Below are 15708 nucleotides of genomic sequence, written 5' to 3'. Positions count from 1 at the left end.
CCGGTATCAATAGCATCAAAGGTACCGTAATTCAGGAATCAGGCAATATCTGTCTGTTAGTGAATTGTGAGAGAGGGGGGTGTGAGTTGGGAGCAGGGCAGTGAAACGGCAGGGAACAGGGCGACGTGGAGGTGATTTGTTTGTGGCCACCCCAAATGGGATTGAGGCGTCCGGCAATAGATAGGCAGATAGATATTTGGTTTTCCTAGCATTAAATGAGACAATGTTATTTTGTCCCCATTCAGTGATCAAAGATAAGTCTTGATTTATGGAGATTGCTTTACTGAGTTGTAAGTAGATATTAAACTTTGTGAATGGGTGTTTAAGTGTAAAGGAACTGTGAAGAGTTTGGTCATCTGCATATGAGTGAATGGGATTATGGATGACAGATAGGCTAACAGATGATCAATGTGAATTAGGAACAGGGTTGGAGCCATGACTGATCGTTGTGGCATGCCGGCATTAATCAAGTGGAAATTGGAATATACACCATCTACTTTTATCTTTCTCTCACCGAGATATAAGGAAATAAGAGGAACAAAAGATGATAGGCTGTAGCAAGGGAGTTTGGATAGCTGGGAATGGTGCCACACGCTGTCAAAAACTGTTGAAATATCAAGGGCTGCTGCATGAGTTTCTTCATGTTGGTCAATTGACTGATGGATGGCATGAGTTAGGAGACTGAGTATATCAACAATGGATCTTTCATGGCAAAAACCATACTGTCTATCACTAATTAAGTTGTTGGATTCAAGATGCTGAACAATGTGCTTATTAGCAATTACAGTCTTAAATACTTTACCATGAGAAGATATGACAGCTACTGGTCTGTAATCAGAGGATTTAGAGGAAATTCCTTTCTTCAGAATTGGGTGGATATTGGCTTCTTTCCAAGAATTTGGGAATGAAGAATTACGTATTCATAGTCTAAATACAGTAATTTAGCTAGAACAGGAGCAAGTTCTGGGAGCACTTTTTCAAAACAATTGGAGAAATTCCATCTGGACCTGGAGCTTTGTTGCTTGGTGAATTGTTTAGGATGAATTTTACATATCCAGTCTGTATCTTAAGTGGCACAGTTTCAGGAGAGTTAAATTCTAGCACTGGGATGCTCTGCCCAACTTCCTCTAAGGTAGAATTTCTTGCAAATGTGCTGGCAAGGATGTTAGTTTTACCATGCAGGTCATTTATGGTGTTACCATCTGCAGATTTTAGTGGGGGAGTGGGTCATGATTTGTTAATGTTATTACTGAAAGAATTGAGAGTTGACCAGAATACTCTGTCGTCATAAGGACTGTTTAATAGTTTGGATGCTTGGTTATGAAGAGTTGATTTAGCAAGATTTATTACTGCTTTTGCATGGTTTCCAGCAGTTTTAAATTAAGTGAGCAAATAAAATGTTTTTTATTTTAAGTAAACGTTGTATGCTAAGGACTTTTGGGTAGTAGCTCTTGCACAGTTGCTGTCAGACCATTTTGGGGAGTCCAGTATTTTAGTCAACTGTTGGCTGGGTATAAACAATTCCATACTAGCTTGTATGAAGTCATTAATGTGGGACTGGATGAAACTGATGTCACTGGAGAAGAAAGATTGCCATGGAATATCTGCAAGATAATATCTTAATCCATCCCAGTCTGTCCTATCAAAGTGACATCCCGTCACCCTGACAGGTTCAGAACCGGGATGTATGGGTTAACTGGCTAATGAGGGTTTGATGAGATTGTGGTCGGAGGATCCACGTGGTGACATTACATCTATCTTGTATTGATCTGGGTTATTTGTCAGGAACAGCTCCAAGAGACAGGTGTTATGGTCAAGATTATCTAGTATTCTGGTTGGTTGTTTTACTGTACCAGTTGCTTGAGATTATATGATTTTGTAAACAGCTCTCATTCTAGACCAGAATCGTCAGTCCTGGCAAAATGCAGTAACCATTCTGCATTTAAATCACCCAAAATGGTAATTTCAGAGGTAGGGGTGAGGTTAAGGTTAGTCAACTGTGTGGATGTGAAGTCAAATACACTGGGTTCAGAAGAAGCATTGGGGGATTAATAATCCATACAGATATATTTGGTAATATTTAGATAGTTTATATAATGAATAATCAAAATTAGCTGGAGTGAAGTTCAAAATCCAATAGCGTCCACTTCAAATTCAGATTTGATATAACAACAGGTGCCACCCTTGTTATGGAAGTTTATTAGGATACGGTGACCAGGAAAACGAAATAGGGATACATCAGTACAGGGAGAGATTTGGGTTTCTGTGAGGAACATATTTGGAGTTAGCAAGAATAAAATAGTACAGTATATACAGTACATTATTGAACAGAAGTGGTTAAGTGAAGAATAGGCTAAGTGTACATACAAAATACTGGCAGTTCAAGTTATGGCAGGTATATGTTCCAAAATATATTAACTTTTTCCGTACAATTGGTACAGTAAATTGGGAAAACTATTGCCAGTTTTTTGGTAGCAGTAGAATTTTGATTGGCAACTTTTCTCTATCTGCTGTGGATTTAATGGAAAATAAGTACAATATGGTATGGTATTTTTTTAAAACGTGACATATATTGAAGATACCATGTGCTTTAATGTTTCCAGATTACATTCTGATTTCGGAATCTACAGATGGTAATCTCCATGCAGGGTGTCATTTACAGGTGTGAGCATGACCGGCCTGGAGGTTGGTGAGGGCCGGCACTCAAGGCGGAGGGGTGGCCGAAGATTGGGCCAGGTCTTGGTCCACTGTTTACGCACCTTGATCCTCATACTCGTCTACTACACATGCTCAATAGGTCTTACATTTTACCAGAAGAAGTTGTTTAAGGTAGGCATAGTTCGTTGAGCATTAATGTAGAGTACAATTGCAGCCAGGTATTCCTTCCCACTCTGATAGTTCTAACCTGTAGTTTATATCCAAGGGGTGGTTGGGGTTGATTGCTCATGTAATGCCACTCAGGGATGAATGAAGCTGATCACTCTTATCTTAAATGTCGAGACCAACTGCCTAGCCCTAGAGTCCTACGCTCCTCATTGGGCAATGTAGGATTGGATGATGGATGGATGGATGGAAGTACAGCCAAGTTCCAATAGCTACTAGCAGCTAGCTGCTGCTCTGCAATGATGTTGTATTGGTATTATGTCCCGAGATCATAAGTGAAAGTGCCATAGTTAAAGGTTAGAGCTAGCAAAGTGAGAAGGAATACTTGGCCACAATTGTACATTTTAGGCTGTCATACCAGATGTTGTTTGTAAACTGCATAACTGGATTATTGACTGATCATTAAGCTACCATGCACACTTAGTCTCATATTCATTGGCTACACATGCTCACCAGGTATCACTTTCTACTAGTAGAAATTCTTCAAGTAGCTATAACATAACTTGATTATTATTAGACAGCATATTAGGCTGTCATGCACATTCATCTTCACAAGCATCTATTACATGTGCTCCGTAAGTCTTACTTTTTCATAGAAGCTGTTTGAGGTTTCCTGTCTAGAGTATTAGTTGACACTGTCATACCAGAAGTTGTTTAAGGGATGCACATCATGATCCAGAAAACAGGGAAAGAGAATGTTCAAAGTGGACCAACTATCAGCTGTATACAGGGGTGTGGAATCAGATTTTAAAAATTCTGACTCCAACTTCGACTCCAGGAAATTTTAAGGTTGCGATTCCGATTCTGACTTCACCCCCCCTTCCCCTCCCACTCTTCTGCAGTACAGTAGTAGACATACCGGTACTGCATTACTCACATATTTTTAAGTTTACTTCATCCATATTATTAGTGTATATAATATTGTAAATGAATAAAACTGTGGCGACCCTTGGCAAAGTCAAAGGACATTGCACAGGACAGGGCGTATCACGTGTCATTGGATACGTCTTGTACGAAATTGTCTGGTATATGCTTTATCTCAATGATCTACATATTAATTCTTGCGAAACATCACGAAATATAACATTTCCTCAAAAAATTCGCATTAAATCAATATTCCCACAAAAACGTCCCATATATTGCTTGCTTGAAATGTCCTTCCACAAGAGCTCCCACAAAAGCTAATGTCTCCCGCAAATTTGTGGGAATTTCCCACGATGTGGCACAACTGGCCTAGTAGTGCACGCAAGTACTTTACACGAGAATTGATCACATAAAGGAGTCGGAGTAGGGGATATTTTTACCGACTCCGACTCCGACTCCAGCCAAAAGTATCTGACTCCGACTCTGACTCCACACCCCTGGCTGTATACCATACCTTGTGCAGTGAACTATACACAATAATTCAAGTCCCCAGAATCCGAGTTGCACCTCACAAGAGAAAAAAAAAAATGAAAATGAAAAAACAATATGATAAAGCTACAACAGAATGCTCAGTGATTTTGGTCACTTGTAATTCAAGCTTTCAGAACTCTGCTGCATTCACACATACCAGTACTTTCATCTTTTCATAAAACTTGTGCAGTTATGGCTCAGAAAAAAAAAAAAAAAAAATCATCTGACTTTACAGCTTGAACTTTTATTATCTCCATCTTGCAGATGTGTGAAGGACATGTTAAAAAAAAAAAAAAAAAAAAAGTTCACATAACCAGGTTTGTGAGGCAAAGTCAGGTTCCGGGGGATTTAAGTAATACGTGAATGAGTGTCAGGCCCATTTCACTAGATATATACTTTTAATGGCTAGTTTTCCAACAATTGTACTTTTTCATTCCTCTGGATCCTACCTGACCTCATCCTTAATTGGAGAGAGAGAGAGAGAGAGAGAGAGAGTCAGAATGATAACGACGATAATGACAATTATGATATGGCATTTACTTTTAAAGTCTCCTACACAGGACTTCAAGTTTCCTCTGACAGTGGTAATCGTGCACCTGTTCATGAAGTTTGTGTTGGCTGGGGTGTGCCGCGCAATGTATACCTTGTTCACTGGTGCTCCACGTGTCATGCTGCCCTGGGATGTGTATTGGAGAAGAGTCCTTCCACCTGGGGCTGCTGCAGGACTCGATATTGGACTTTCACAGTGGTCCCTCGAGTTTATAACAGTGGCATTGTGAGTTGACAAATAAAAGTTATGGAGATAAGGCACATAAGCTGCATTCAGTGAGTCCATTGAAGACCCTCCTCCCTCTCCCAAAAAAAAAATAAATAAATAAAATGCATGTGCAGTTTTACAAATTGGTTTTACATTTTAATCTTTTAATTAGTTAATACAAAACTGATTTTTTGCATTTACTAATACAGTAATCTGAGGTGTATAAGGAGGGATGAAATTATCCAGAAATGAAGCCTACATTAAATATTCTAATTTAATGGACTGCCCTATTAATTATATTATTCATCCTTTGTTATAAGCAGATACAAGCATTAACCACAGTTTGTGGGAGCTGAGAAGTATGGGTTTCACTGGGGTGAGGGTGGAAACTTGTCTGTATAGAGTAGAGGGTGAAGACAGGTTTCTCACTGCCTGTTACTGTACAGTGGCATCATGTGTTGATTGACTGAAGTATCACATCAAACGAGAGAAGAAAAGTACCCTTACTGCTTGGTAAGAGTACACTGAGAAAATTAAATGTTTTTTAGGTTTCAAGGGTAAGAACCCACTTAGAATAACTTTCAGCTGAGAGTAGTGAGTCATGCTACATTATCATTGTGTTGTCATAAGTAATTCCTGTAAAAACATGATGATTCTCACAAAATCTACCACAGGTAACTACTGCTCACTTGATGCAGTCCTGCCTATTTTCTTCCTTCCCCTTTCTCATTCTGTCTTTGTGTACGCCCTCCTATCTTCCCACTTCTCCCTTTTTCTTTCCTGTCACTTTTTATTACTCGTCTTTGGTTGTACACTGTGTGACAAGCCTGATAGTTGTCTGACTCAGAAAACCATTTACAATGCTGGGTGGTAACCATATAACCAAATCATAGGTTGAAGTGAGTGTAACCTGCTATGGTGCTCCTGCCAACTGGGTGGAGAGATGTAAATATGTCCTCCACCCAGGAATCAAACCTTTACACTTCCCCACACCTTGCCTACATGGGAACATTGGTTTACTGCATGAGATGACCCAGCAGGAATGACTGCTTGCCTGCAGTTTGTGGGTCAGCTTGGCTAGACAGACTGGTTGATCAACAACAATAAGTATTAACGAACCAGAGGAGCTAATGCAAATTTTGGTGTCAAGATATGAAGCAGGAAAAGTCACTATGGAGTGCAAAGCTAATCCTGTATATGGTTATACAGACAAAGAAATCATTACTAGGAGAAAAATGGGGTAGCTCCTGTATATGGTTATACAGTACAGACAAAGAAATCATTAATAGGAGAGAAATGGGGTAGCTACGACAATGTGGCATGTTTGGTGTTCAATTACCACGTACGTGGTTGCCACGTGTACACATGGCTGAGGGAACACATTTTATGGCCATATCTCAATATTTTCAGCCATAAGATGTGTTTCTAAACCCTGTATCTCCACTCTCAGCCAGCAGTTAAGGATTGGATTTTTTTTTTTTCATGATATGAATTGATTGTGGATCCTTCTATGATTGTATGACTTTCAGACTGACATTGGAAATCTGTTCTGTTTAATATAATATTATAGCTATATTTTAAATGATGCTAATACTGTACTGCATTATTTTCTTGCAGGTACACAATGTCAAAATCTACAGCTCTTCTGTTTATATTAGTGTTTGCAATAGTATTCAAACTGGAAGAAATGGTAAGTATAATAACGTTGAAACATTCTTTTATCAAATTATATTTTATGTCATTATCCAGAAATACAGTAAGCTGACCATTATCCAGTACAGTATAGTATATACATTACTGCAGTGTATTTATTGTTTAATGCATATAACTGTACTACTGCATAGCTATTAAGATACAGACACTGAAGTACCGGTACCAGTAGGCTTCCCAAAGAGCCATTAACTGCATCACGGAATTGGAGAGGAGATTTCAGATCTTTCTATAGCTCTGCAGAAACTCATCCATTGTACTGGAAATATGCGCATCTACATGTAAGAAAATCCAGAACATAATTTCTCCAGCATTATTATTATTATTATTATTTATACGGGGGAGGGTGAGTTTTCTCAGTTCTTACATGACGGGGAAGGGTGAGTTACCACCCAGCATAGTAAATGGATTCCTGGTGTACAAGAAACTGTTTACTATGCTGGGTGGTAACCATATAACCAGATTATGGCGCTTGGTGGTTTAGTGGGTAATTAATATGCTCCAATCAGATTGAGCCTGTGTAGATTTATATCCAGGGGGTGGTTGGGGTTTATTTCTCACATAATGCCACTCAAGGATGACTGAGGCTGGTTACTCTCATTTTAAATATCAGGACCAACTTGCCTAGCCCCGGGTTCCTATGATCCCCACGGGGCAACATAGGATTGGATGATGGATGGATGTACATATATCATATACAGTAGTTTCATTTTTGTAGGCTCCAACATGCTTGCATGCATCGACCTTGGTCACCTAATGGCGGCTCTCCATGCTACACGATCTCTGGCAGCTTCCCTATTCAGTCCCTTGTCAGGTCCCACTCAATGACCTCGTCTCAGGTTATATCCCATTGGAGCCCAGTGTCCCGAGTATTGGACAGAACTGGGATTTTTCAAGTCTTTATAAAGTAGGCAACCCCAGGGTAGGTACCTATGAGCTTCATGACTATGAGCCAATAGGCGGAGGGCGGTACGCTTAGTACCCTCCCAGTGCAATGCCTTGCCCAGCACCCCTGGGATCCAATGGGTTAATGACTGGCAAACCTATCAGTCTCTTTAAATATATATACGGTATATCTAGATACATAGATACATCGATATATATACGAGGTGCTACCCAAAATTTCCAGTAATTTGAACAGAGGGAGCCAACTGTTTGCAGTTTTGCCTTTTGCCACTAGGAGGAGTCAGCAGCACCCCTTGTGCATCAATGTGGCCCTGGCCATGTCTGTGAGCAGACGTGTTGTTGAGCTACACTTACTATTGTAACATGGTGTGTAGGTGGTTTAGTTTTGCAATGGCGGACCAACGGCGCAGCAATATCAAGTCAGTGCTGATCATTTTCTTTGATATCCAAGGGATTGTTCACAAGGACTTCATCCCACCTGGTCAGTCTGTCAGTGGAAAGTTTTACTGTGAAGTTTTGCTGCGTCTTAGGGAGAACATCCGCTTCAAATGTCCAGAACAGTGGAAGAACAAGAACTGGGTCCTGCATCATGACAATGCCCCTGCCCACACATCAGTTGTTGTCTGGCAGTTCCTGGCTTCCTCTAACACGGTAGTCATTCCCCACCCACCCTATTCGCCTGACCTTGACCCCTGCGACTTTTTCCTGTTTCCCAAGCTGAAATTACGACTGAAAGGGCGTCGATTTGATTTGATTGAGGAGATTCAGACAGAATCACAGGAGGTGCTCAAGACCATCACGCCTGGAGCCTTCCAGGGATGCATGGACTCGTGGAAAAAACACTGGGACCACTGTATACATGCCCAAGGAGACTACTTTGAAGGCAACAGTGAGAACTAGGAGGTATCTTATTTTCTCACAATAATCAAATTACTGGAACTTCTGGGTAGCACCTCATATATATACTGTATATATATATATATATATATATATATATATATATATATATATATATATATATACACACACAGTACACCAAGCCTTCGTTTTTCAACCGATTGTTATTCGACAGTGCATTGTTTCGACATTTACCAGTATAAATCTATACCCTTTTTTGTTCGACATGATTATCCCCACCATTTTGACAATTCAAACCGTGCGCCCTCAGACAGACCAGCTAAGCGGCCTCTCTCCTGCACTCTGCCTTCCTGATTGATTGCCTCTTCATCTGTCTGCATTTCTATTTGGCCTTGTGGAATACATGGCTCCACCCAAGACCAATACTACTATCCCTGTCCAGCACAGTCATGTGCTCACCAACCTGTGTGAGTGTTTTGCCATCACATGGTTGGGTAACAATTATGCCAATGATTAACGAACACACTTAACGCGTGATACTGTTTTGGCGCCAGTTCTACATAATGCACATCTTAGTTTGCACTAGGTTAGGTAGGTTATAATCATTGGGGGGTCCTGCAGGCAAAGCCCCCCAGTTAGGTTTCAGTGCTTTCAGTTAGGCTTTCACTGCCATTTATGGTTTTAAATTTAACACATCTGAGTTTGTTTGGTGGGGTGATATATCCAGTCGGCGGGATCAGCAGTAAACACACTATCGATGGTGTTCAGACTGCTTTCTTTAATATCGCTAAGTGGGTATGTTTCGTTTGTTCTCCAATATTTTTTTGACTGAAAATCAAATGTCAGTCATCAGAGATGATATGGAGTACTAAAATAATTTTCCTTGAGAACATAGGTCTATAAGAAAACAGCTCAAATCTCTGTGTCACTTTCATTCATGTTTACCGGTATTTTTCCTATCTTTAGTGAATATTTTTTGAATGACGATGGTGGTCAGGAACCTAACCCCCCTATTTCTTAAAAATCTTATGGGAAAAATAAGTTCATTTTTCGACCAATTCATTGTTCAACCACTTTTTATGGAAGGCATCCCTGACAAATAGTTGGGGAGAGGTGAACATACATATATATATATATATATATATATATATACAGTATATATATATATATATATATATATATATATATACAGTATATATATATATATATACACCGGTATATATATATATCCCATTGGAGCCCAGTGTCCGGAATATTGGAAAGAACTGGGATTTTTCAAGTCTTTATAAAGTAGGGAACCCCCGGGTAGGGACCTATGAGCTTCGTGACTATGAGCCGATAGGCGGAGGGTGGTATGCTTAGTACCCACCCAGTGCCATGCCTCGCCCAGCACCCCTGGGATCCAGTGGGTTAAATATATATATATATATATATATATATATATATACAGTAATCACTCTAATATCCGGACGCCCAATAACCGAACATCCCCACTAACCGAACCTTATCGTCCTGGGATCAAACATTCCCAAAATGGTCCGAAAATCCAAAAAAATTAAAAAAAAAAAAAATCGATTTTTTGCCGTCCGTAATTTGAACTTGCCGCGCGCGCCGCGTGAGAGCATTGTTTTGGTTCGTCATTCCTCCGACGTCCGATAGAGCGCCGATGCATCCTCCCCACTTCCCGCCTGTCTCTCACCGCGACTGGACCTACGCTGTTCGCCATGGCTGCCCACGTGCTCGCATTTGTGGTGGTGCCGTACTTGCTGCAAGGCCTCCTGCTGCTCTCTGCCCTACTCTTAGTGTGTGTGATGATGGCCCCACCTCCTGAGAAAAGGAAGAGAGTGGTGTTGACTCTGGAGAAGAAACGAAGAAACGGGAGATATTGGAGAAGGTTGATGCGGGTTGGTCTTCTTCACGCATTCTCCGCGAGTTCAACCTGGCCCGGTCGACTTTGTTCGATATCAAGCGTTCCCGAGACAAGCTCATGCAGTACACGGCTGACTTCTCGTCGAGAAGCAAACGCAATGTGGAGAGGAAGGTTATGTTTACCCCCAAGTATGCAGAAATCGACCGCTCCACGTTGATTTGGTATCGACAGCAACGTGCAGCTGGTGTGATGGTACGTGGAACGGAGCTGAAGGCTGCTGCTGAGAAGTTTGCAAGGCTTCACGACGCCCTAGACTTCAAGGCATCCGAGGGTTGGCTTTTCGCGTTCAAGTTGCGACATGGCCTTACTAACCGTAAAGCACATGGGGAAGCATTGGACGCTAACGAGGATGGAGTGGATGAGTTTCGGCACAAGGTGAAAGGCTTGATCGACAGGGAGGGCCTCACTCTCGGTCAAGTCTATAACGCTGACGAAACTGGCCTATTCTATCGCTCGGTGCCAACGAACACTCTAGCCGATGAGACGGAGAAGCGTGTACCTGGCCGCAAGCTTTCTAAGGAATGGATATCTGCGTTGTGTTGTGCCAATGCTAATGGCATGCACCGGCTTAAGCCTGTTATTGTTGGCCGTGCAAAGCAGCCTCAGTGCCTTTGTGGGGTGATGGATGTCCTTCCTGTCGTATGGTACCATTCTTTGAAAGCATGGTTCACAGCTGTGATTTTCAAAGACTGGTTTCACCGTCACTTCGTCAAGGAGGTCATCCAGTACCAGACGAAGACACTGGGAATTCCTCGCGACCAGGTAAAGGCTCTCCTTCTCCTCGACAATGCACCTGCCCACCCGTGCAACAAGGACTTGGTTGCTGAGAATGGCCGTATTAGGTGCATGTTTCTGCCACCTAATACGACTGCTCTCATTCAACCCATGGACCAAGGAGTGATCGTGGCAACAAAGCGCCTGTACCGTCGGAAGTTCCTGGACGAGGTGATGGTTGTTCTCGAGGACGAGGACGAACGCAGGGAAGGACGTGACACTCGAGGCAAGCGGACTTTGGAAAACCTTCGCCGCTACAACATCAAGTCTGCGCTGTACAACTGGGCTAGTGCATGGAAGGAAGTCCCTGTGAAAACTCTTGAAAATGGTTGGTCTCGTCTGCTTCTCGGAACAGATGTGGAGTACGATTTCCTAGGGTTTGACTTGGATGACTTCCATGCACGGCTACGTACGCACGGCGACGATGTTGATGTGGACGATGTTCGTGAGTGGTTGGACGACGACGAGGGCGATCCTGGGTATCAGACGTTGTCTGATATCGAGATCGCGTCTTCGGTTGCTGGTGTCAGTCCCGAACTTGAAGATTCTGACGACGAAGGCGATGATGATGCGGACTCCTCTCAGCAGGACACTACTCCAGCCATCCCCAAGCTGAGCGCACTCCGGGAACATCTAGAGTTCGTCCTAGACTACCTGGAACACCCGGACTGCGACAGGGAGATGGGGCCCTTGGGACTCGTGGAGGAAGTGCATGCTTTCCGGCAGCGCATCATCAATCGCCAGAATCGTCGGTCCTTGCGTCAGTCAACGATTGACAGTTTTTTCAGGCCCGTGACCCCCGCTGTGCCAAGCCCTGGTTCCACTCCGTTGCCTCCCCAAGACAGGCCCTCATGCTCCGAGCCACAGCCCAGCACATCAGCTACAGTGGAGTCACCGCTCGATGTGAGTTTGCGGCTATCTTCAGAGTCTTCTGTAGTCGATACGCCATCACCACGACCCACCGATGCACCCCTTGGTCGCCTGCCAGTGATACTCTCGGACTCTGACAGTGAATAAACAGCAAGAACTTCTCCACTAGACCACACGGGAATTTTGAGTGTTGTGCAGTGAAAAAAACGGTGTGTTGTTTTAAGGTTTTCGAAATGAGAGAAAAGACTCAGTAGAAAAGAAATTTAACGTAACTAACTTTCTTTGTTTTGGCTTTGGAAAATTAAAAAAACTTGGGAAAAGTTAATGTGCAACACTTAAATTTAATGGAACATTATTTGGACTAAAGTGAACACTGTGAAGAGAACGGACTTCTGTGTGTTATTGACTAAGTTCAATGCAAGACTTCAGGAAGAGTGTAGTGCAAGTGCTTCAGGAAATTGTTCTTACTGTCAGAGTCCGAGAGGAGGCGGTTATTCATCGAGGTGGCCAGGGACTTGCTGTAAGTAGCCAGAATGTTTCATATTGTACTATTTTCCATACTATACTTACCAGAATGTTTCATATTGTACTTTTTTCCATACTATACTTACCAGAATGTGTCATACTGTACTTTTTTCCATACTATACTTACCTCATGCATGTGCAGTAGGAATGTGTTTTTCAGAGTTAGGTTCGGTTAGAGTCCATAAGTACCAGAATGTTTATTAATGTATGAACATACTTCTAAACCCACATTTTATGTTTCTTTTGCATTTATTTCAGTCATTTATGTGCCTTATTGGTGTGATTTGGGTGTTAAATAGGTGCTATGCATGTCCGGAGGGAGTTGTATAGGTGTTTCTCTGAGTTAGGGTCCATAAGTACAAGTCCATAAGCTGGGGCCCAATATCCGGACGAAACCAATATCCGAACCTACCGATGGCTCTATTGATCCGGATATTGGAGGGGTTACTGTATATATACAGTAGAAGTCCTATTTTTCGGCATCTATGGGACCAGGCTAGTGCCGAAAAATCAAAATTGCCGAATTATCAAAAAACCTACCCTCTCAATACCTTATATGTTTCGGTGAACACTATCATCACTACTCATATCATTACAAATGTGCTTGGAGAGAGTACTGTATACTGTTTGATACTGTACAATACTGTAATGAATACAGTACTATACATGAATATGAAAAATAAAGAAATTAGTGAACATACTGTATATAAATGTAATGGTACAGTAGGCCTACAAGTTCACATGCACTTACCTAAACTTATAGTAGGTTCCTTAATTACATATGTACAATAGAAAGGGTTGATTGGAGTCTGCTACTGCTGGAAGAAGTCCCCAGCAGTAGAGGGTCCTCATGGAGAATTTCAAGACTGACGAAAAAAATCGGCAAATCTGCTGAATGATCAGAGATTTTCGTAAATGGGACTATTTCTCAAAACTGCCGAAATGTCAGATTTGCCGGGGAATTGGATGCCGAAGAATTGGACTTTTACTGTATATATATATACAGTATATATATATATATCTATCTATCTGTATATATATATATATATATATATATATATATATATATATATATACTGTATATACAGTACTGTATATACGTATATGTCGGTTAGGTACAGCATATGTGAAGCTACAGTACATGGTGAAACTTTTTGGCCCATCAGATGGAGCCAGGATTCCGTGAGCTTGAATATTGAGTGAATGGAAGCATGGCCCATTCAGTTGGGATAACTTTGGTTGTCTCTCTCTATATATATATATATTTATTTATTTATTTATTAGTATTTTAACAGCTTTTCTCAGTGTATAAAAATCATTAAATAAGTTTTGCAAAGCCGCACTGAGCTATACCATTTATTACTCATTTTGTATGTATGTAAATTACAGTATTGTAGCTGTCAGCTTATGCATGTTTGTCTTAGGCAAGTATCTCTACACATTCAGTCCATGTGTATAATTAAATAAAATATTTCAGAGGTGTAGTGTGGTGGTGTTGGTAGTACTGATAGCTGGTGGCCTCTTCCTCTTCACTTACAAGTACACGCAGTTCAACCTCTTTGGTTTTATCCTCGTTATAATAGCCTCTCTTCTCAGGTATATGCAGTATGGTCTTCGTAGCTGATAGTATGCTAGATTCATAATTAGTGGTTAATTTGTTTTTCACAAGTATTATTTAAGAAAATATATCCATTTAAAAATGATTTAATTGAATTTTACAATAGGGAGTATTCATGTATAACCTAATACCGTAGTTCGAATGGATAAAGTGTTTCTTAACTTCATTAGAAAAGCTTGAATCACCAGAGAAATCTATTGACTAGTCTTGAACCTTAACTACCAATGTCATTTTTGCCAAGAAGTTTACTAGTCTATACTTAATGGTAAGTTTGAATAAAAATATCTTAAAACACTCAAAAATAAAGCCTCTTCCCATATTTACAGAAACTGTCCAGAATTGTCATTTCTCACATTAACCCCTTGGCACCCAGTGTCCTGTGTAAAGGACAGAACTGGGCATTTTCAAAATTTAATAATGAAGGGAACCCCGGGGTAGGGACCTATGAGCTTTGTGACTATGACCCGCTAGGCGGAGGGTTGTTATGCTTAGTACCCTTCCACCAGAATCCCTTGCACAGGAACTCTGGGCACTAATGGGTTAACATATGAATGTGACTAATATGGCATAGACATGAAGAATCTTGATTATGGGCAGTGGATATAAAGCTTGAAGTGCTTAGAATGGATCTGTTAGTGATTCCTGAAAGATGTGGAATAAGTAGGTTTGTTGATAAAAGGGTAGAAGAGTTAATGCTAACATGTTATGGCCATATAGAGGTAACTGGTAGAAATAGGGTGGTATAAAGACTACCAGTATGTGAGTTTGAAGGAGGTTGGTGGTAGGATAGGACATCAGCCCCACATCTCATTCTCATAGCGATCTCCTCCATTTCAGAGTTCTGATAAATCTCTCTGGTACTTATATTTTTGTATTTGATGGTGGTAGGTTGTGGTGACCATCATCCATTCACTTGATGTAGTGCTGCCTACTGCTTCCTTCCTCTTTCTTATTCTACCTCTGATTACCCTTCTCTCTTCCTACTTCTTTCTTTCCTTCCTGTCACTTTTTACTATTCTTTTCACTTTAGGTGGCTCTGCATTGAGTGAATGAAAGCCTAATGGCTTCCTGTAACCCAGGAAACCATTTGCAGTGCTGGGTGGTAACCATACAAGCAGAGTATGGGGTGACGTGGAGCTTGCCATAGTGTCCCTGTTAACTGGATGTAGAGATGCAAGTGCAGTGTCCATCCAGGGAGCAGACCACCACACTTTTCCCTGCATCTTGCTGTGGCGAGGTGCTGTCAGCCACAAGGGAACATTGGTTCACTGCACAGGATGGCCCTTTAGGGGCTGTTGTTTGCCTGCAGTTTATGGGTCTGCTCAGCCAGACAGACTGGGGTTGATCAGCAGCAACAGCTTATACTTTTGAGATCCATTCTACTAATGCCTGCAGTTACAGTAATGTTCCTCCAGAACAAATGATGGTATACCAGTATATTAAGCTCATTTTTAAGTGGTACTACAAGGGAAGGGAAAGGGA

At 41.4% G+C, this 15708-nt stretch overlaps 1 protein-coding gene across 3 annotated transcripts in view; it reads left to right on the top strand.

The window, feature by feature from the left end:
• Positions 1-15708, top strand: part of LOC145407707 (solute carrier family 35 member H1) — a 59054-nt gene that overhangs the window by 27093 nt on the left and 16253 nt on the right. For 2 of the 3 annotated variants that reach the window (XM_080278574.1, XM_080278575.1), the window contains 4 exons: positions 2663-2829; positions 4839-5053; positions 6653-6725; positions 14086-14204. In XM_080278574.1, coding sequence (XP_080134700.1) covers positions 2671-2829; positions 4839-5053; positions 6653-6725; positions 14086-14204 — 566 coding nt within the window. In that variant the 5' untranslated portion in view covers positions 2663-2670. Of the gene's footprint in view, positions 1-2648; positions 2830-4838; positions 5054-6652; positions 6726-14085; positions 14205-15708 lie in introns of all 3 variants that reach the window. The other variant, XM_080278573.1, reaches the window with a different exon arrangement.

Source organism: Coenobita brevimanus, chromosome 74 (assembly GCF_032717465.1).
Source record: "Coenobita brevimanus isolate Jiangsu-jjx chromosome 74, ASM3271746v2, whole genome shotgun sequence".
In the NCBI taxonomy this organism is placed as follows: domain Eukaryota; kingdom Metazoa; phylum Arthropoda; class Malacostraca; order Decapoda; family Coenobitidae; genus Coenobita; species Coenobita brevimanus.
Note: the sequence above shows the minus strand (reverse complement) of the source record. Positions and strands in the feature narration are given on the sequence as shown.